Genomic DNA, 23,779 nt, shown 5'->3' on the forward strand with positions numbered 1-23,779 from the left:
CTGCATCACCTGCCGAACGGACCCCAGGACAGATCTTGGATTAAAAGCAGCTATCTGAAGGTACACGCGGTTTGGGGGGGGGGGGCATAATGTGGGTACATAGTCGCCTTAAGCCCAGAATACCCCTTTTAATTGTCAGTCATTTGTTTCTGAGCCCTGTGCCTAGATCTTGATATGCTATGACACCTTATGAAGGCTACAAAGGAGAGGCTGAGAGGCCAGGTTTATGAAGCACTGGGAAAGTGATGGTGATTGAGGTTGTTTAGGTGTTTTCAGTATATAGTGGTCTGTAAATGTCTTCTGTGTCTGACTGGATGACACATTGCTTATTATGGAATTTCATTTGCGAAATATGCCTCAAAATTCTTTAACCCCTTAAGGACAGAGCCTGAAATGGCCTTAATGACAGAGACAAATTTTATGAATATGACCAGTGTCACTTTAGTCATTAATAACTTCGGGATGCTTTTACCTATCCGGACGATTCTGAGATTGTTTTCTCGTGACATATTGTACTTTACATTTCTGGTAAATTGGAGTCGATACTCATAACAAATCTTTATGAAAAAAACCCAAATAATGTGAAAAAATGTGAAAAAATGCATTTTTCCAACTTTGAAACTTTTTTGCGTATACAGAAAGTGGTTATACCACATAAATTATATATTAAATAGCATTAGCAACATGTCTACTTTATGTTGGCGGCATTTATTAAACTATCTTTCATTTTTTTTAGACGATAGGAAGCTTAAAACATTAGCAGCAAATTTCCAAATTTTCAGTAAAATTTCAAAATCAGATATTTTTAGGGACCTGTTCAGGTTTAAAGTGTATTTGAGGGGCCTGTATGTTAGAAAGCCCCACAAAGCACCCCATTTCAGAAACTGCACCCCCCAAACTCTGCAAAAGCATATCCAGAAAGTGTTTTAACCCTTTAGGGGAGTCACAGAAATAAAAGCTAAGTGTGTAAGGAATTTGAAAATTTTAATTTTCTGTGCAGAGATTTTATTGTAATCCAATATTTTTCATAATTATAAACCTATTACCAGAGAAATGCACCCCAATAATTATTGCCCCGTTTCTGCAGTTTATAGAAATACCCCATATGTGGCCCTATTGCGCTATTTGACGCAACCACAAGCCTCAGATATAAGGGAGCGCCTAGTGAATTTCAACGCCTCCGTTATATTTGGTCATTTTTGACTGTACCACTTCAGGTTGGCAGAGGCTCTGGGGTGCCAAAACCTAAAAAACACCCCTAAAGTGACACCATTTAGAAAACTACCCCCCTCAAGGAATGTAACAAGGGGTGCGGTGAGCATCTGGACCCCACAGGTGCTTCACAGATTTTCCGAACAATATGGCGTGAAAAAAGAAAAATTTATTTTTTACACTAAAACGTTGTTCTAGCCTTCAATTTTTCATTTTCTTAAAGGGATAAGAGGCAAAAAAAGACAAAAAATGTGTAGCGCAGTTTCTCCCGAGTACAGAAATACCCCACATGTGGCGATAGAGTGCCAGGGGGGCGCAGGACGAGCCTCCAAAGGGAAGGAGCGCCAATTGGCTTTTGGAAGCTGAATTTCACTGAAAAGGATTTCAAGGGCCATGTCGCATTTACAGAGCCCTCGTGCTGCCAAGACACTGGAAACCCCCCACAAGTGACTCCATTCTGGAAACTACACCCCTCAAGGAATCTAACAAGGGGCACAGTGAGCATATGGACCCCACTGGTGACGGGCACAAATGTGGAACAATGTGACGTGAAAGGGAAAAATTTCATTTTTTCACTTTCATGGCACAAATGTGCCCGTCATCAAGGGGTCCATATCCTCACTGCACCCCTTGTTAGATTCCTTGAGGGGTGTAGTTTCCAGAATGGGGTCACTTGTGGGGGGTTTCCAGTGTTTTGGCAGCACGAGGGCTCTGTAAATGCGACATGGCGTTCATCATCCATTCTAGCCAAATCCAACCTCCAAAATCCAAATGGCGCTCCTTCCCTTCGGAGGCTTGCCCTGCGCCCACATGGCGCTTTATGTCCACATGTGGGGTATTTACGGACTCGGGGGAAATTGCTCTACACATATTGTGTGTTTTTTTCTCTTTTAACCCCTTGTGAAAATGATAAATTCAAGGCTAAACCAACATTATAGTGTAAAAAATGTAATATTTCATTTTCACGCCACATTGTTCCACATTTGTGCCCGTCACCAGTGGGGTCCATATGCTCACTACACCCCTTGTTACATTCCTTGAGGGGTGTAGTTTCCATAATGGGGTCACTTGTGGGGGGTTTCAACTGTCTTGGCAACACAGGGGCCTTTTGAATGCAACATGGCCCCTCGAAATCCATTCCATCCAAATCCAGCCTTCAAAAACCAAATGGCGCTTCTTCCCTTCGGAGGCTTACCCTGCACCCGCATGGCGCTTTATGTCCACATGTGGGGTATTTCCGTACTCAGGGGAAATTGCTCTACACATTAAATGTTTTTTTTTATCTTTTAACCCCTTGTGAAAATGAAAAAACATGACAAGATTAATGATTTAGAGTAAAAATTTTACAAAAATTACACTAAATGTTGGTCTAGCCTTGATTTTTTTCCATTTCCACAAGGGGTTAAAAAAGAAAATGAACACAAAACGTGTAGGGTAGTGTCCCCTGAGTACGAAAATACCCCACATGTGGGCATAATGTGCCATATGGGCACAGGGCAAGTCACCAAAGGGACAGAGCGCCATTTAGAGGCTGGAATGGAGGATGGAGGCCATGTCGCAATTACAAAGCTCCTGTGCTGCCAGGACAGTAGAAACCCCCGACAAGTGACCCCATTCTGGAAACTACACCCCATAAGGAATCTAACAAGGGGTGCAGTGGGCATATGGACCCCACTGGTGACGGGCACTTACGTAGAACATGTGCCGAGAAAATAAAAAATACAATTTTTTTCATTTTCACGTCCCAAATGTGGCCGTCACCAGGGGGCCATATCCCCGCTGCCCCCCTTGTTAGATTCCTTATGGGGTGTAGTTTCCAGAATGGGGTCACTTGTGGGGGGTTTCTACTGTCCTGGCCGCACAGAGGCTTTGTAATTGCATCATGGCATCCTCTAATGGGAATGGCGGCCATACCTATTTAGCTGGGGAAAAGGGACAATTCTAATTTATTTGGGGGTATTAGGGCAATTATTAGTTTATAAGGTTGGAAATGACAGGTGTCCATCAAATTCAACCTGTGTTGATCCAGAGGAAGGCAAAAAAAAACCCTCGTAAGGCAGACGACAGTAGCCTCATCACAGGGGAAAAATTCCTTCCTGACTCCATAATGGCGATCAGAATAATCCCTGGATCAACGTGACCCCTGAAATAGGAATAAGGGACAGAATTTAGATAATGTAGAACCCCAGTGACGTGTGGTGCGCCTTGAAGCGATCCAGTATGCAGAGGCCGGGGTGATCAGGACAGGTGTCACACTGGAAAATGGTGTCCTTCCTGATCCCCCTGTTACGCCACACTCTCCACTTCTTCTGGGGTCTCCCTTTCTCCAGTGTGGGGGACGTCACCTGGAAAATGTTGTCCTGGTGCGATACGGGGTCCCTCATATCCAGAAGCGCTGGGTCCGCTCCATGGCTGCTAAATATTAGGGCTCTATTACTACTTCTGATATGTTCGGATCGTGCCGCAAGCTACAGTAGCTCGGGCAGCGAGGGACCGGAAGAGGGGGTGCTGGTATAAAAGTTATCCCTGTACAGGTGGTGACCGTTATCCAGCAGTGGGAAGATCAGTTCCCGGACGATCTCCCCACTAACTCGGAGGATGGGGGGGGCGGGGGCATCTGGGGGCTGGATTCGAGTGTCCCTTCCTTCATACACTCTAAGGGTACGTGCACACTGCGGAATCGCGACAGATAACCCTTCGTGCATTCCGCAGCTGGCACCCACCGGCGGACTGATGCAGGCGCACCTCTCCGTCCGTGTCATAGACTCCATTCTATGCACGGGCGGATTCCGCTCTCCGTCCAATGTGTTCATTCTTTGGATGGACGACGGATTCCGCCCGTGCATAGAATGGAGTCTATGACACGGGTGGAGACATGCGCCTCCATCAGTCCGCCGGTGGGTGCCAGCTGCGGAATGCACAAAGGGTTATCCTTCGCCATTCCGCAGTGTGCACGTACCCTGGATCTGTAAGTGTACCCAGAGATACGCTCACACAGTTTGTAGAATTTCACACCATACCGTCATCTCTTATTGGGACGGTACTGGCGGAAAAGACGTGTCTGGGGGGCAGCGTACGCTACGCTACCCCCAGACACGTCACTGGATGATGAGGATGAATGGAGGAAAGAACGATCCCCCCATTCATCCTCACTGGCTGTTTCGGTGTCGGAGGTAATAATAACGTATCCCTCTGACGCCGAAAACACCCTGGGGGCCGTCTTTATACGGGGATTGGTATATGGGGTATATAGTGGTGTAGTGTCAAACTTTATTCAATGTAGTGTGGTGTAATGTAGTGTTTTTTACGTGTTTTTTTACAGTAAGTATAAAAAAAAAACCTACGCCAACAAAGGAGTTGCTGCTAAATGCCGCACTTATGTGCGGCACTTATAAGCAGACCGTGGCAGTAGGATATAGAAAAAAAACACCCTACGCCAAAAAGGAGGAGTTGCTGATTAGCAGCGCACTTTCGTGCGATGCTGATCAACACTCAGCGGCGATAGGGTGCGGAAAATAGAAAAAAAAAAATTTGAAAAAAAAAATAAAAAAAAATTCTACATTCTGAATATCCCTGTAGCTGCTGATAAGTGTATTACACATATCAGCCGCTAGGGGGCAGCAGAGCGCAAAATACGGAAAGAGCCGACGCTGGAGCCGAAAATAGCCGAGAGAAGCCGAACGTGACGTCACGGAAGAAGCCGAAGACCCGAACGAAGACGAGAACGCCGCGAACCCGGAAGACGCCGATCAGGAGCCCGGGACAGGTGAGTAATGTACAAATACCTGCTCTGGACCCCTCGGCTACCTAGCTGAGGGGTCCAGGGCAGGTATTTACTATTTTGTGGGACTCTGATCGCCGTGCCACCGGCCCGATCGCCGTGAACGGCCGGCCGGCCGTTCACGGCGATCGGGCCGGTGGCACGGCGATCACCATTACTTTTTACAGTAATGGCGGTCGGTGCCGTCCTCGGACAGCACCGACCGCCATTTTTTTCCGGGTCATCGGGTCGCCGATGACCCGGAAAGGTTCCGATCGCCGCTATTGGCTGATCTGAATTGATCAGCCAATAGCGGCGATCGTAAGCACGGGGGGTGTTAACCACCCCCCGTGCCGTGAAGCTAAGATGGCCTGCTATGATTTATAGCAGGCCATCTTCCCCGACCGCTGTGTGTGAACACGCAGCGATCGGGGAAACATCGGGCGTAAATTTACGCCCTGATGCGCCAAGTACCAGGGCGCGAGGGCGTAAGTTTACGCCCGATGTCGTTAAGGGGTTAATGGTCCCTGTCGTCATAACGTTCCTAATCTAAATCAGCAGGGGATGTTATATAAAGCACGTCTGCAATTTACATTATTTTTTAGTTCTCATGCTGTAAAACAAAGCTATACGTACTGTATCCAGGTCCAGTCTCCTGAAGGCAGCTATGTAACAGCTATACTTACTGTATCCAGGTCCAGTCTCCTGAAGACAGCTATATAATAGCTATACTTACTGTATCCAGGTCCAGTGTCCTGAAGGCAGCTATATAACAGCTATACTTACTGTATCCAGGTCCAGTGTCCTGAAGGCTGCTATATAACAGCTATACTTACTGTATCCAGGTCCAGTCTCCTGAAGGCTGCTATATAACAGCTATACTTAATGTATCCAGGTCCAGTCTCCTGAAGGCAGCTATATAACAGCTATACTTACTGTATCCAGGTCTAGTCTCCTGAAGGCTGCTATATAACAGCTCTACTTACTGTATCCAGGTCCAGTCTCCTGAAGGCTGCTATATAACAGCTATACTTACTGTATCCAGGTCCAGTGTCCTGAAGGCAGCTATATAACAGCTATACTTACTGTATCCAGGTCCAGTCTCCTGAAGGCTGCTATATAACAGCTATACTTACTGTATCCAGGTCCAGTCTCCTGAAGGCTGCTATATAACAGCTATACTTAATGTATCCAGGTCCAGTCTCCTGAAGGCAGCTATATAACAGCTATACTTACTGTATCCAGGTCTAGTCTCCTGAAGGCTGCTATATAACAGCTCTACTTACTGTATCCAGGTCCAGTCTCCTGAAGGCTGCTATATAACAGCTATACTTACTGTATCCAGGTCCAGTCTCCTGAAGGCAGCTATATAACAGCTATACTGACTGTATCCAGGTCCAGTCTCCTGAAGGCTGCTATATAACAGCTAAATACTTACTGGATGCAAAGAAGGGGTCCGTGGAGCCTCAGTTACGAGTCTCAAAACACGGGAATAGCCAGATATCCCTCTCTCCAGAGAAGGAAGCCTGTTGCCAGGGGGGGCCTCCTAGTGGGGAGAGCACCAAACCACCCTGATACGTAGTCCCTCAGGTCCTCACTCTGTTGCGAGCTTTGGGACCTAAATAGGGAAACACCAGGGTGGCCCCTGTAAGTTAAAGGCTAACACTCTGGCGAGTATAATGACATAAGACAAGGGTTGCCAAGGCTAGGCATCCATCCACAGACTGCAGTTTTGGGGTAGTTGCCCCTCGTCAGTGTGAAGTAGGATTCTGGCTACTGGGGCAATGATAAATAGACCAACAAAACACAACAATCACTGAACTCAAGGAGAACAGCAAAAAAATCCAATGGAGTACTCATTTACGAGTCTCCACTGATTGCCCCCTACAAAATTTGAATATGCCCGGGCTTCCTTCTCTGGAGAGAGGGATATCTGGCTATTCCTGTGTTTTGAGACTCGTAACTGAGGCATATTCAAAAGCTTCAGGAGACAGGACCTGGATACAGTAAGTATAGCTGTTATATAGCTGCCTTCAGAAGACAGGACCTGGATACAGTAAGTATAGCTGTTATATAGCTGCCTTCAGGAGACTGGACCTGGATACAGTAAGTATAGCTGTTATATAGCTGCCTTCAGAAGACTGGACCTGGATACAGTAAGTATAGCTGTTATATAGCTGCCTTCAGGAGACTGGACCTGGATACAGTAAGTATAGCTGTTTTATAGCTGCCTTCAGGAGACTGGACCTGGATACAGTAAGTATAGCTGTTATATAGCTGCCTTCAGGAGACTGGACCTGGATACAGTAAGTATAGCTGTTATATAGCTGCCTTCAGGAGACTGGACCTGGATACAGTAAGTATAGCTGTTATATAGCTGCCTTCAGGAGACTGGACCTGGATACAGTAAGTATAGCTGTAATCTAGCATGAGAACTAAAAAAAAATAATAATGAATGTAAATTGCAGACCTGCTTTATATCACATCCCCTGCTGGTATACCTTGGTAGGCTTGTTTATCAGTGTGTGGCAATCAAAGAAGAACAATTTAAGTAGCTCAAAACTAATATAACAGGTCACTTCTGTTAACTCTGCACAATGTCACCTGTAGTTACTAGTGCAGTCTGTTTAACCCCTTCTATACAAAGCAATGTACAATGTAGCAAGATTTGTCATGAAGTTTTTTTTTGCAGTGGAGTTCAAATAGGGTGAGCGATGGCCACACTTGTCTTCTGTGAGGAAGCAGGGCTCCTGCAAGACTCCTTTCCTGATACTTTTTGAATCCATCTTGGCCCTCACCATGCTGCAGGTTTCCAGTGCCAGATGATGCAATGAATCACAGAGCCACTGCCATGCATTCTCTACAGCAAATGCTTTATTCCCCCCCTCCGAACTGTTGATCCATAGGCCCAGAAGGTTTTTCTTTTATTACTCCACTAAACAGATCCCCAAACTTCTGTGTTGTTTTTTTTTAATTTATATTTTAAACCTAATCACAAGAACCAACTGCTCTTGTGATCTCACATTACTACGGGTGTACATCAGGCATAAAGGCCCTTAGTGTTTAGAATAATAGAGACCTCAGTACCTTCTGCCACCCAATGCTGCCTCTGGCCGGTTACAGTCACTTTTTCTTTGTTGGAAGCCCTTCATGCTTGAGGACACTCTTCCACACTAAGTTTGGACAAATAGTTGTGACTCACAGGTGGGACCTGGGCTTTCCCATTCAAACATTTGCAAGTCAAGGTGCAGCCTGTAACCATCAGTTAATCGCAAGCGCTAGCTGCAACCACTAGTGTGCAGTAGTGCCCTAAAAGGGGCCTTTTGTTTTTATTTTGGAGAAACCACTACTTACATTATTTACATTATTACATTACATTATTTACACTGAGCTCCTTTAAAGGGGTTATCCAGTGCTACAAAAACATGGCCACTTTCTTTCAGAGACAACAATCTTGTCTCCGGTTCAGGTACGTTTTGCAATTAAAGGGGTTATCCAGCGCTACAAAAACATGGCCACTTTTCCCCCTACTGTTGTCTCCAGTTTAAAAGTGGTTTGTAATTAAAGGGAACCTGTCACCCCCCGTGCCGGGGTGACAGGCTCCCGACCCCCCGTTATAGCCCCCTATACTCACCTGATCCCGCCGGGTCCCGCTTCTGGATCCGGTCGGGTGACGGAGATCTCAGCCGCTGCAGCCCGGCGCGCGCTGAGAGATGAGTCCAACGCTCATAGAGAATGACAGAGCGCTGGACTCTCCTGTCATTCTCTATGAGCCTTGGACTCATCTCTCAGCACGCGCGCCGGGCTGCAGCGGCTGAGATCTCCGTCACCCGACCGGATCCAGAAGAGGGACCCGGCGGGATCAGATGAGTATAGGGGGCTCTAACGGGGGGTCGGGAGCCTGTCACCCCGGCACGGGGGGTGACAGGTTCCCTTTAAGCTCCATTAACTCCATCAATGGAACTGCGTTTCAAGACCCCACCCAAACTGGAGACAACAGTAGGGGGAAAGTGGCCATGTTTTTGTAGCGCTGGATAACCCTTTTAAGCTTCATTAACGTCAATGGAACTGAGCAGCAATACCCCGCCCAAGCTGGAGACAAGAGTGGGCTATCTCTGGAAAAAAGTGGCCATGTTTTTGTAGCGCTGGATAACCCTTTAAATTGTTCTTGTTTTTTTTTGTTTTGTTTTTTTTCCCAACATCTGAATGTTTAGATTTTGCAGGTAAACATAATTTGCAGTGGGGATCGAATAATTTTAATTGCAATAATTTAGTGAACAAGCCCGCCCATACGTTAGAGATGTGTTTTTACTCAGTATGTAACTACTCCTGGTCCATAGTAGTGCATAGCCTTACCGCCATGATTAAGATATACTTTAAATTTTTCTAATTTCCTAACAAACAAAAAAAAAACTTAAATAATTACCAGTGTGGAGTAAAAGTTTTTTTTGTTTTTTTTAGGTGTTTTTCAATTATTATTATATGTTAGAAAAGCAAACTAATTTAAATGGAAACTTACAGGACTGATATGCCCATATCCATGCGGCCACCTACAGCTTCTTTACGTATTTTCCTGCTCTCAACCACCCATAATGCAGGGAACTACAACACAACCCAATTCACTTGAATGAAATGGTGTTGCAGATCGCTACACCATAGGTGTCCAGAACAGGAGTCCCACTGGTCAAGGAATAGGCTGTAAGAATTGGATTGTAGGGTTAGAAATTTTAGCATCTTGTACTGTTTTTCACAGTGGAAATACATAATGTATTTTTCCTATGGACAGATCCCTTATTTTATTAGACTGCCTTCTCCAGAGCCAAGAGTGCATTCACACTAAGGAATCCACGCAGACAAAATCCTGCGGATTCCACCACTCACTCCTGCTGCCATCTCTGTCCGTCCCATGGACTCCATTATATGGTCAGACAGATTTTGCTGTCCGCCCAAAGAATGGACCTGTCAATTCGACTGACAATAAAATGGAGTTTGAGACTGATGGAGATGCTAGCGGCAGAATCCGCAGAAACTTCTTAGCGCGGATTCCTCAGTCACAGCCTAGTCGTTATATGGTTACATGGCCATTTGAAAAGTAGTTCATGTGAGGCTCTTGCAAGGTTTATCCTCTCCCATTTTTATATTTTATAGAAAATACCCTTGGTGTTAAAGTATAGTCATCTGCCCAGATACCCCACCACTGCAGTCCTGCAGTGTCCTCTGCTTCCTGTGACATGGGGATGATGAAGAAATTGCCCACACGGCCGATAACTAGCCATAGCAGCGACCTGCCTTGTTCAGTGATTGGTTACGTGAGCATTTTCTTCATCTTCCCCTTGTTGCAGGAAGAAGCTGAGAGCACCAGGTGCTGATGGGACTGTAGCAGCAGTTGTTGGAGATATTTAGTGTTTTTTTTTTTTTTTTTTTTTTTTAGGCCGCGTTCAGGCCTTTTTGACAAAATATTTTCAGTTTCAGGCAACCCCTTTTAACGTCCACTCATCTGTTGTGTGAACATGCATATAGATCAGCCATAACATGATTGATTACCTGGTGACAGTGGTACCTGTAAACGAGTGCCATATACAGTGCGGTGGTACACGTCGCCAACCTGTTGACATGAAATTCTCTCCAGATGTCTGTAATAACCCATCCTGTCCACACCAAAAAGATACACACCATAGATGTCCATAAATTATAATGACAAATTGCACTGATAAAAACTATTGAACACATGAAGAAAAAGAGATACAAAAAGCCCTAGAAAGTCCTGACACCAGCAGAAAACTATCAGTAATTAGATGTAATCCTGCCACTTAGTGACAAATATTATACGCTGGTCCATGTGATGGCCTACAAAAAGATGTCTCCTTACCAAGGTGCCACACAAGAAACGTCTCATGATTGGTAAAACCAGAGAGCAGTCTCAAGACCTTCGCAGCCTTATACTGGTAGAATTGGTTAGAGAAGAGCTTCTAAACTACTGAAGGTTGTAGTGTGCACTGTTTGGGCCATAGTCCAGAAGTGAAAAGAACATCATTTCACGACCAGGTGCTCCCCACAAAAAGGAGGGAAAAAAAATTATCAAAAGATTTGTCCAAGAGCCGAGGTTTACCTGTGGAGACCTACAGAATGAACGGCACCTGTACCAATATGTTTCAATGAAACCAGTTATGCACTAAACCTTCATGGCCCTTGTGCACATTCACCACGCAAGACTCCATTCCTGACCAAGAAAACAATATTTAGCTCAACAATGTTTAGGTATGCCTGAGAAAACCAGGACAATAGTCAGATGAGACCAAAGTTGAACTCTCTGGGTACAATAATACACACCACGCTTGGAGGCCAAGAGACACTGCTTATCCACTTCTAAAACCCCATACCAACAGCAACAATTGGAGGTGGGAACATCATGGTGTGAGGTTGTTTTTTCAGCATACGACACTGGAAGAATCCATATAAGTGAAGGACGTATAAATTAGGGATGGTCCGAACCGAGTTCGTTTCGCGTTCGTATGAACCCGAACCCTCGGTATTGATTCCCGCTGTCTGCCTGCTCTGTGGAGCGGGCGGATCCAGCGGGAGGACCGCCTGGAAAACTGGGATACAGCCATAGCCATAGGCTGTATCCCAGTTTTCCAGGCGTTACTCCCGCTGTATCCGCCCTCTCCACGGAGCCGGCAGACAGCGGGAATCTGCTGCCGAGCATTCGGGTTCATACGAACCCGAACCTCGGCAGGTTCTGACCATCCCTAGTATAAATGTACCAAAACAATCCTGATGGAAATCTGTGCTGTCTACCAAGATGACGAAGATAAAACCAGGGCAGACAATACCAACCACACAGCTAAGGAAATTCTCTGTTGGTTTTAGAGACAGATGAACAGCTGGGCCATTCTAGCAGCTTTATTTTCTACCGATCAGCCTATGAAAGGAAGTGAAGCTCGGAGTCCATAGACTGAGCCAAACGAACCTTCAGGATTTGTAGAGTGTGTGGAAGAATGGGCCAAAAATCCCACCTGAGCATGCATGCCTCTACTTTCTCTATACAGGAGGCGTCTTGAAGTTGTCATCACCAACAATGGCTTCTGTACAAAGTATTAAATGCATTTCAGTAAGCCTGTTCAATACTTTTTCCTTGTGTTTCCCATTATTGCACGTGATTTATGGATATCTATGGTTTGATTTATTTGCCTGTGTGCATTGGATGGGCTGTTACCATAATCTGGTGAGAATTTTATGTTAGAAATAGATTTACTCGGTGATGTGTTCAATATTTATTTCACCCACTGTATTAGTCAGGAAGGGAGCAGTCAGTTCTTGAAGCTAAAGTGTTGAAAGCAGAAAAATTGGACAGACCTAAGGTACCAAGAGACTTCGAAAGGATTACGTTGTGATGTCTCTGCTGGGTCTAGCATCTCCAACAAAGCCCATCATGCCTGGATGGCCAAAGGCTTTCCAAGCACAATGGGAATTGTAATTTTTCAACAGCTGGAGGGCCAAAGGTTCCCAAATCCTTGCTTTGATACCTAAAAGATGTGATCCAGAAACGGGCAGCCATTGAACTGGTAAAAGGGCTATCCAGCACTACAAAAACATGGCCACTGTGTTCCAGAGACAGCACCACTCTTGTCTCCAGGTCAGGTGGGGTTTGCAGTTAAGCTGCATTCACTTCAATGGAACAGAGTTAGGGCCCTATTCCACCGGACGATTATCGTTTGCACGATCTCAAACGACCGCTATTGCGAAAGACCTCAAAACGTTCACTCATTTCCATGGAACGATAATCGTTACTTATGATCGTAATTGCGATAGTTTTTCTTCGCTATTTATTCGCTATTGCGTTCACATCTATTGCGAACGACCGAACAATGTCTTATTCAGTGCAAACGTTTTGCGAACGAGCAACGATAAAAATAGGTCCAGGTCTTATAAAGCGATCAACGATTTCTCGTTTGGTCGAACGATTACACTGATCTTAACTAATTTTGGGGTGCTGAAATCGAAAATGATGTTAAAATTTTGAAATTGGCTCTAATTTTCAAGATATAGACGTACTTTCTATACTTCTCACAGCCTTTGATACAATACTGGGAAAAGTTTGCATCATCAGTATTGCATCATCAACTGGTATATTACATCATCTTAGAATGACCAATATGGAAAAAAGGTATCAGGGTAAGGCTAGGTTCACACTGCGTTTTTGAAATCCGTTTTTTTGCAAAAAAACAGATGAAAAACCGTATGCATTTGTGTGCATCCGTTCTTCCATTGACTTCCATTATAAAAAAAAAACGGATCAAAACGGATCCGTTTTTTTGACGGACACAAAAGTAGTGTCAGCTACGTTTTTGTGTCCGTTAAAACGGATCCGTTTATTTTTTTTTACAATGGAAGTCAATGGAAAAATGGATCAAAACAGATGCACACAAATGCATCTGTTTTTTGCAAAAAACGGATGAAAAAAAAAACGGATTGCAAAAACGCAGTGTGAACCTAGCCTCAATGGAACCCATCAATGCTTGCAGATTACTGTTGGACAGTTATCAGAGACAATCCCATGTATGAATAGAAGACTTGTGTAAATGCACCGAGAAGCCATTGAATAAGGAGCGACATTCCAGAGTTCAATAAACATAATTAGTAAAAATTCTTGGATCTGCCTGTAAATTGTAGTTGATTTCAGATAGAACTAAGTTTCCTATGAATATATTTCAAAAGTTTATAAACAGTAAACTTGCTTCCTTATGATTGAAGAAGTAATAAATCTGTCGGCTATTATACTGTATTCTATACAATTCACAAAACAGTAAATTGAGAACTCTTCCATATCATAGAAACTAGAGCCAATTAAAGGGGTTGTCCGGCGCTAAAAAATTATTCACAGAATAACACACATTACAAAGTTATACAACTTTGTAATGTGTGTTATGTCTGTGAATGGCCCCCTTCCCCGTGTCCCACCACCCCCACCCGTGTACCCGGAAGTGTGGTGCGCTATACTCACATGTCACGTGCCGACCATGGTCTCCGATCCTCAGCAGTGACGTCTTCTTCGGGCGGACGGCGGATCTTCCCGAGTGGCCGCGTCATCAGCCGATCAGCCGCGATTGGCTGAGCACAGTTATGCTCAGCCAATCGCGGCTGAGCTTCGGATGACGCTGCAGAGGGCGGCCGGCACTCGGGAAGATCCGCCGTCCGCCCGAAGAAGACGTCACTGCTGAGGATCGGAGACCGTGGTCGGCACGTGACAGGTATGTATAGCGCACCACACTTCCGGGTACACGGGTGGGGGTGGTGGGACACGGGGAAGGGGGCCATTCACAGACATAACATACATTACAAAGTTGTATAACTTTGTAATGTGTGTTATTCTGTGAATAATTTTTTTGCGCCGGACAACCCCTTTAACATTTTTCCTTGTGATATTTGAATTCAGCAGATAAAAATCATTAAGAAATGGCTAATTTTATTTCGGAACCAAACAACTTTTGAAAATTTGTTGGCCAGTGTTATCGTTTAGATTCGAACCATTTAACGATAATCTAAACGATAATTGTCTGGTGGAATAGGGCCCTTACAAAACCTGGAGACAAGCGGTGCTGTCTCTGGAAGAAAGTGGCCATGTTTTTGTAGTGCTGGAGAACCCCTTTAACCAATGCATCATTTCTTAAGTTTTGAGCTTGAAGGGATAGTATCTGCGGAAATTAATTGTAAGCACTTAGGTACCTGTAATTTATCAGAGGCGGTCAAGATAAAGATAAAATGCAGGATTTATCAGTACTTTTTTTTGTGTGTGTGTGTTTTTCTTTGGTATATAGAAGTAAGGCCAGGTACACAATGTGTTTTTGTAATCCGTTTTCAATTTTGATCTAATTTTCCTTTTGAATTTCACAAAACTGATCAGAAAACTGATCAAATCGCAATTGGTCAACCACATTTCTGTGTACGCTAAAAAAAAGGATGTGTTTTGTAGTTGATCTGGAAGTCAATGGAAAAAAAGGATCAGAACGGATGCACACAAATTTTTTGTATAAAATGGATGGGGGAAAAAAAGACTTCAAAGACACAGTGTGAACCCAGCCTTACCATATGTATATAGCCAAAAGAGGTAAAATGTGTGATTGCCTTTAGGTGACTCTTTAGTGGTCTACCCAACTGAGGGGTGACTTGCCCTGACATTGTACTCCTAGGTCAGTCTGCTCTGCCCAGCCAAACCTGTACGAGGAGAGGAGCATAAATGGTCGCCAGACATTTCAGTGGGAATCTTCTGAACATGCTTGACAAACAATGGCAGATATTGGTGCAGCGTCAGGAGGACCTGTAGACATTAGGAAGGTTGACTGATCCCACCAAAATTGAAGGGTTTATTTAAAGGGGTTATCCAGCGCTACAAAAACAATGGCCACTTTTCCCCCTCTCTTGTCTCCAGGTTGGGTGGAATTTGGAACACAGTTCCATTGAAGTAAATTGAACTTAACTGCAAACCACACCTAAACTGGAGACAAGAGAGGGGAAAAAGTGGCCATGTTTTTGTAGCGCTGGGTAACCCCTTTAACTTAAGAGATTCTCTCATTAGGGTATAAACCCACACACCGTATATGCAGCAGATATGCAACAAATACGCAGCAGATTTGTTGGTACAGATTTGATGCTGTGTTCAGTTATTTAGATCTAATCTGCTGCGATTTTGCTGCGAGTTTGCTGCGTATCGCAGCAGTAAATACGCTGCATATACGGTGTGTGGGTTTATACCCTTAATGTCATGCTCCCAGTCATCAGGGCAGTCCCCAGTGGCTCCTCCGCCCCGCCTGCCTTGATTATCCAATCTTTCCCTGTTTGGATATCTGTAGAGATCTAGCCATCAAGGCCAACAGGACAGACGGAAGCCATCGGGCACCATCCTGATGCTTCAGGCAGAATGGAATCCATGACTGGCGTTAGAACTGTAAATGTGTCGTGTCACCAGGCACAGGCCTTGGCCCAGTCAACATCTACGCAAGTGACTTTTTTGCTGTTGAACTTTAAACCAGGTTCATTCATTAAACATTTTTTTCACCTTCTGTCCCAGTTTCCTATCGTTGCGATTTAAATTTACTCTAGGAAACACACTACTCTCAAAGTTAGGCTAAGTTCACACTACGTTTTTGCAATCTGTTTTTTTTCATCAGTTTTTTTGCAAAGAAACAGATGCATGTGTGTGCATCCGGTTTGATCTGTTCTAATGAATTCCTTTATTTTAAAAAAAAAACCGGATCATAACAATCCTTTTTTTTTTTTTTTTTTTTTTTTTTTTAACGTAGACAAACACTTAGTTGGCCTCATTTTTGTGTCAGTTAAAAAAGAAAAACTGATCCGTTTTGATCCTTTTTTTAAAAATGGAATTTAATGGAAAAACGGATGCTCACACATGCATCCGTTTTTTGGAAAAAAAATGAATTGCAAAAATGTTGTGTGAACCCAGCCTTATAAATTTCACCCGCAAACCAAATATTTCTAACTGATAAGTGCTTGAAGACTAAAGAGTTTTTTTTTAATAGAAGTAAATTACAAATCTCTGGCACCAGTTGATTTGAAAGAAATCTTGAACTTTCCCTTTAAACACTAATGGGGGCTGAACCACCTTGGGCTTTTGCATCCCAGGATAGCACCTACTGCGCTTTATGGTAATTTCCATATGAAGTTTACATGACAAAGGTTTTGCCGGTTTCATGGGGAGGAGGTATTCCACTGCGTGCTTGGTTCTCAGACTGGCGCTAAGTAAACGGAATGAGGTGCAAACAAAATAAGACCTATGTAAGCTCAAGGAGTCAGAAACATAGGACCACTCAGCATTAGGAATATTAGATGAGCATATTGGAAAGCAAGGTTTCCGTTAAACAACCAGAAAGGCCATGTATCTATCATTGTATATAGAAGAATTTTAGGTTGACTAAAATCATGCGATCCTTCATTTCAATACCATTTCATTTGTAACACTCCAACCCAGCGGACACCAGGTTATGAAGCAATATGTGATGTGCTGTTGTGCTGTCAGTACTAGTGCATGCCGCCTCCCTGTCCGCCAGTATTCTATCATAGTACAGACTGCAGTGAGGAACACCAAAGCGACTTACGACCCTAATTCTATTCTCTATTTCATCATTCTACTTCTATCATTTGAGCTTTTTGTTTAGCATAGTTAATTCTTTGGACCTTCCAGTTGCTGTGGCATGGTAATGCTCAGTTATTTTTTTTCCTCCCTCCTTAAAGCTGCAGTGGAGAGTCAGGGTAAGAGCAAACAATGTATTTTAATCTGTGCTTCATCCATACAAACATTTGGCTCCGAGACTGTTCACTTCTTGATACACCGTCACACCAAACCTATTCCCTGGCCACAACCGTCCATCCTCTTAAAAAGGGTGTGACAATCTAAAATTTTTTTTTCTTTTGTGATGTCTTGAAGTGCAGCACTCATCAATTGAAGGGGTACTCCAGCAAAAATCTTTCTCTTTCAAATCAACTGCTTTCAGAAAGTTATATAGTTTTGTAGTTTTACTACTTTTTGAAAATCTCCAGTCTTATGGTGCGTTCACACCTACAGGATCTGCAGCTGATTTTCTGCAGCAGATTTCATTTAAATAACTGAACACAGCATCAAATCTGCTGCAGATCTGCTGCAGATCCTGTAGGTGTGAACACACCCTTAAAGTACTTATCAGCTGCTGTATGTCCTGCAGGAAGTGGTGTATTCTTTCCAGCCTGACATAGTGCTCTCTGCTGCCACCTCTGCCCATGTCAGGTACTGTCAAGAGCAGGAGAGGTTTTCTATGGGGATTTGCGCCTGCTTTAGTCAGTAGTTGACATGGACAGAGGTGGCAGCAGAGAGCACTGTGGTATACTGAAGAGAATACACCACTTCCTGCAGGACATACAACAGCTGATGAGTACTGGAAGACTGGAGATTTTTAAATAGAAGTAAAGTTCAAATCTATATAACTTTCTCAAACCAGTTGATTTGAAAGAGAGATTTGCACTGGAGTACCCCTTTAAAGTTAGCAAACCTTCAGTTTCACTATAGTGCACTTGGTCGTTCATGCATGCCCAAGATCACAGCGTTTAGACGCATGCCACCAGTACTCATGTGACTTTTAACATTTGACATTTTACTTCCCAGTGGTTGGTGACTGAATGCGTGCTTGTTTTCCTGTTTATCTCTTTGGTTCTGAGGAGACACAACCCATAAAAAGTAATGCGGTTGGGTTAGATGAGTGCGTGGTGAAATGCGTAAGGGTGCACCTTACCAGGTAGAAGCATGTGGGATGCTTTTTTAGTTTTATGCAATTAATTTAAGTAAATGTTAAATTTATCAGAAAGGGGTAAGTAATTTCTTATTTGCTGAAGGTAAATGTACATGCGCTGGAAATGCTGCAGATTACAAGTGAATTTGCAGCAGAATACAGTAGCGGGCAGGTAGATGAGCTGTGACAGAGCTTTCAGGTGTTGCACACTTAGTCCTTATGGAAATTGACCTGCAGTGTGGATTTTCATTTCTGCTCAATGTAATTTTCAGATTTTCATCTCCAGATTTAAAGGGGTACTCCAGTGAAAATGTTTTTCTTTCAAATAAACAGGTTTCAGAAAGTTGAATAGAGACTTTTTAAATATAATTAATTACAAATCAAGTTCTTCCATACTTATCAGCTGCAGTATGTCCTGCAGGAAGTGGTGTATTCTCTCCAGTCTGACACAGTGCTCTCTGCTGCCACCTCTGTTCATGTCAGGAACTGTCCAGAGCAGGAGAGGTTTTCTATGGGGATTTGCTGCTTCTCTGGACAGTTCCTGACATGGACAGAGGTGGCAGCAGAGAGCACTGTGTCAGACTGGAGAGAATACACCACTTCCTGCAGGACATACAGCAGCTGATAAGTACTGGAAGGATGAATAGTTTTAGATGAAAGTAATTTACAAATTAATATAAGGGCCCTATTACATGGAGCGATATTCAGCCAATTATCAATCCATGTAATAGAGACAACGATCAGCCGATGAAACGATCATCAGCTTTTCGCTTCTCTAGGCCCAGACCTAAAATAATCGGCCGCCAACCATACATTGCTACGTGTAATAGCGATGTGTGACGCATTCAACAAATGGTTTACATCACCTCTCATTGCTCCCGGTCTTCTTCTGCGCTCCATTTCCGCCCTGGCACCGCGCCTGATGCTTCAGAGAGGCTGACTGAGCTGACGGGCCGCTCTGAAGCTGCAATTGCGTTGTCGGGGAGGAAACTGAGTGCAGGAGAAGACCGGGAGCGTGAACAGGTGATGTCCGTGCAGCCTTTGCCCAAATAATTTACATCACTAACTATATCCGTGCAGCCCTTGCTAAAAGGTTATTGGGCCTTGTAATAGGCCCAGTAAATGAGCGCTGACCTGCGCTTGTTTACAGTATTGATCGGCCACCACCGGCCCGTGTAGTAGGACCCGAACTTTCTGAAGCCGGTTGATTTGAAAAAAAAATTTCGCTCAGTTTCCCCTTAAATCTCCCCCCCCCCCCCCATGTTGAATTAACATGGTTACTGAGACAGAAAGTCCATGGTGTGTGGGCTTACTATAAGGGTTAAAGGGGTACTCCGGGGGGGGGGGGGGGCTGGCTATTTTGGGATAGAGGGAAACTACATCCACTCACCTCCCCGGTTCCAGCGGCGGGTCCCGTAACGCGGTCCCCAGTGCCCGGCCACATTCTGGTGTCTGACGCAGGCTCGAGACGTGACATCTCAGCCAGTCAGTCACAGAGGCGGGATCTAAGCGGACTAAACGGATCCCGCCTCTGTCACTGACTGGCTGAGCGGACCTGAGACGTCACGTCTCGAGCCTACGTCCGATACGGGGACCATAGCGCCGCGATAAGGTACCCGCCGCTGGAACTGGGAGGTGAGTGGACGTAGTTTCCCTCAGCCACCTCTTCCCCGGCCAGAGCCTAAAATAGCCCCCCTGCCAGAGTACCCCTTTAAGGCTGGACTGAGGGGGGGGGGGGGCACATGGTCATTTTTCAGATGAAAAACGCCACAGCAACATGTTGGCTGAGTGTCAGCGGGGAACAATAAAATGCAACATCCACAGGGTGATTTTTTGCTATGGTGTTTCAGGGCAGTTTGGGCTCTTTCAGTGCATTTAAAAGGGAAACTATCATGTCCTTCTTCCTTTCCCTTCTTCCTCCTGTAACATATATAAAGGTTTCCATTATGTCCTCCCTTTCCCTTCTTACTCCTGTAACATATATAAAGGTTTCCATCATGTCCTCCCTTTCCCTTCTTCCTCCTGTAACATATATAAAGGTTTCCATCATCTCCTCCCTTTCCCTTCTTCCTCCTGTAACATATATAAAGGTTTCCATTATGTCCTCCCTTTCCCTTCTTACTCCTGTAACATATATAAAGGTTTCCATCATGTCTCCCCTTTCCCTTCTTCCTCCTGTAACATATATAAAGGTTTCCATCATGTCCCCCCTTCCCCTTCTTCCTCCTGTAACATATATAAAGGTTTCCATCATGTTCCCCCTTTCCCTTCTTCCCCCTGTAACATATATAGAGGTTTCCATCATGTCCTCCCTTTCCCTTCTTCCTCCTGTAACATATATAAAGGTTTCCATCATGTCCCCCTTTCCCTTCTTCCTCCTGTAACATATAAAGGTTTCAATCATGTCCCTCCTTTCCCGTCTTCCTCCTGTAACATATATAAAGGTTTCCATCATGTCCCCCCTTCCCCTTCTTCCTCCTGTAACATATATAAAGGTTTCCATCATGTCCCCCCTTTCCCTTCTTCCTCCTGTAACATATATATAAAGGTTTCCATCATGTCCCCCCTTTCCCTTCTTCCCCCTGTAACATATATAAAGGGTTCCATCATGTCCCCCCTTTCCCTTCTTCCTCCTGTAACATATATAAAGGTTTCCATCATGTCCTCCCTTTCCCTTCCTCCTCCTGTAACATATATAAAGGTTTCCATCATGTCTCCCCTTTCCCTTCTTCCCCCTGTAACATATATAAAGGTTTCCATCATGTCCCCCTTTCCCTTCTTCCTCCTGTAACATATATAAAGGTTTCCATCATGTCCCCCCTTTCCCTTCTTCCTCCTGTAACTTATATAAAGGTTAGCCGTCTATGTTATCAGTATATTTCTGTAGGTGAGGTCTCCAGAACTGGACACAGTATTCCAGATGTGATGTCACCAGAGCTCTATACAGCGGGATCACAATCTCCTCCTTCCTAACTGGTTAATTCCTCCAGTAGATTCCAGTACCGAGAAGCAGGATGAGATTTCTCACTTTTATTCCCAAAACTGTGACATTTTTTTCAGGCAGAAATTGACCAATGTGCAGGTTTTAAATTTTATATAATTTTTGTGTTCTTCCTCTGCAATTTCATCCATTGGATTGTAGCATGGGTGAAATCTTTTTAGTTTAGCAATGAAATCTTTCCGCTGCATGCAACTTAAGGCCCTATTACACAGAACTATTATCGGCCGTATTCAGCCAATAATTGTCCCGTGTAATAGAAGGCAACGATCAGCCAACATGAACGATCAAATTAAAACAAAATAGCTTAAGGCCCTATTCACACATTCATATGTGTCTGGAGGGCTGTGATCTGTACTGCAGAAAAGAAGAAGAAAAAAAGCACAGGTCCTAGTTTAGACTGCAATTGCTGCATTGACACTCCAATAGAACTTGGCGAGGTCATCTGCAAATAGTGACGTAGTAATAACTACACTTTTTAAATACAGATCTAATGTGGACAACTTTTTGCGGATAAAAACTATACTGAGGTGTGAATAGGACCGAACTCATTGGCGTAATTTTAGGCTGTGGCTACACTCCATATATTGAGTTCTGTATGGATGCAAATATAGTTTACTGCAGAGATTTTGTAACAAATCTAGTAACAGAGATGAGTTTAGGGACGTTGTATAGTAGAAGTTTAACGGGCTTTGGTCTTGGTCAGTGACGACTTGCGCGTGCGATGTTGCAAGATATTGATCCTCGTGATTACAATGTGATCATTGTGATAAGTCCCTAAATTCTAAAGAAACTTCCTGTGTAAGCTCCATTTGTGGCTCGGTAGCCTTTGGTATCAGTCATTGTTGGGATTTAGGGTTATTACAGATAAGAATTTGTCCGTTCTGTTTAATCCACTTTGTTTTTTGTTGAGCTTTTCTTGGCTAAAACCCTGAGGGAAAAAATATTGTCTTGTCCTAAGATTTGCCAATTTGCCGGAGTGTGAGTGAACTTTGGTGTGAGTGAACTTTGTTCAGCTGTTTCCGGTTTTGTCGGGTTTTGAATTCCTCTTTATTTAAAATTTCTTTCCTCCCCGCCCTACCGTACCCCCCTCCATATGTTTGAAGTAGTAATCCCAGAGTTCCTCTGCTTTCATTTTTTTTACCTTACGGTTCTAACAGATGCAAACTCTGGTTCTGTTTACAGGTTACAAGGCAGATCCATGAGCATGAGCAGGAGAACGAGTTGCGGGAACAGATGTCAGGATATAAGCGGATGCGGCGCCAGCACCAGAAGCAGCTGATCGCCCTGGAGAATAAGCTGAAGGCTGAGATGGACGAGCACCGCCTTAAGCTGCAGAAGGAGGTGGAGACTCATGCCAACAACGCGTCCATCGAGCTGGAAAAGCTTTCCAAGAGGCAAATCGTAGGCATGGATAAAGAGGTAAAGGCCAACTTTTTGTAAACATGATGTTTTTGTATTGAAAATGTTAATTTCGGAAAAACTTTTATAATTATTATTGCTAAATTATTATTAATAGTTTATATTCTTTAGCAATCTGCAACCAGATCAGCTTCTGTTTGGGCCATGTTCTCTGGTTACTTAACGTACATCTTGTTAAAGAAATGTTTTAAATGGAATTCATGAAACTGGAGATTTTAGGGGAAGTGGGGAGGTCTGGGCAGTGAGGTTTGCAGTATAGGTGCAACACGAGAGAAGTCAGGATGTCTTGTGAGTTATTGTCTGAATAAAGAGAGAGGAGATGTGTGACAGGGCAACATTGCTGAGAGTGTTCTAGAATCCAGAACTACTTACTAATCTACAAGTAAGGCTGGGTTCACACTGAGTTTTTGCAGTCCGTTTAAAGTATCCGTTTTTAAACTGTTACTTTTAAAGAATACAAAAATGTGGTCAACCGTGTTTTTGTGAGTGCTAAAAAAAAAAGGGGGGAAACGCATTAATTTTTTTATTTATTTTTATAATAATGGAAGTCAATGGACCATGTATGTATCCCAGTTTTTTCCACACTATATGGTATTAATATGCACAGTAGAATTTTCTGCTAAGGAAATTAGGCAATGTGTGTCTATGAGACTATATAGAGGGAAGATGTCTCCTCTATTATTTATGGGCTGTGCAGGAGTTTACAGACTGTTGTCAATGATGGTAAAGATATAGAAGGTGACTCCCTATTACATATCCTTGGGGAACTCCGACAGGAAGAGAAGTTGAAACTAGTAAGAGAAGACACAGGCTGTTGCATTCTGAGGAAACCTAAAATCTTATAGTGTTCTTTTAAATGTAATGTGTCATCAGAAAAATTATTACTTACTGTATAAACAATTTTGTTTTTTATGTTAAACATATTTCTCAAGAATTTTTGGTGAAATTTTTTCCTAATTTTTCATTTTTCGATCTATATTATAAAATAACCCTGATATCTTGCAGTTCTTATTCTCACCACTGGGGCTAAAACTAAGCTGAGACTTCCTGTTGAGTCTGTGGTGATAAGAGGAGGCTGCAGTAAAGCGATGTGTACAGCATTGCAGCGTC

The 23,779-nt window shown here is 43.7% G+C and overlaps 1 protein-coding gene across 4 annotated transcripts in view; it reads left to right on the forward strand.

The window, feature by feature from the left end:
* Positions 1-23,779, forward strand: part of TAOK3 (TAO kinase 3) — a 165,208-nt gene that overhangs the window by 102,371 nt on the left and 39,058 nt on the right. For all 4 annotated transcript variants that reach the window (XM_069960735.1, XM_069960731.1, XM_069960733.1 and 1 more), the window contains one exon: positions 22,433-22,669. In XM_069960735.1, the coding sequence (XP_069816836.1) occupies positions 22,433-22,669 (237 nt within the window). The remainder of the gene's footprint in view (positions 1-22,432; positions 22,670-23,779) is intronic.

The sequence above is a fragment of the Dendropsophus ebraccatus genome, chromosome 3 (genome assembly GCF_027789765.1).
Source record: "Dendropsophus ebraccatus isolate aDenEbr1 chromosome 3, aDenEbr1.pat, whole genome shotgun sequence".
NCBI lineage: Eukaryota > Metazoa > Chordata > Amphibia > Anura > Hylidae > Dendropsophus > Dendropsophus ebraccatus.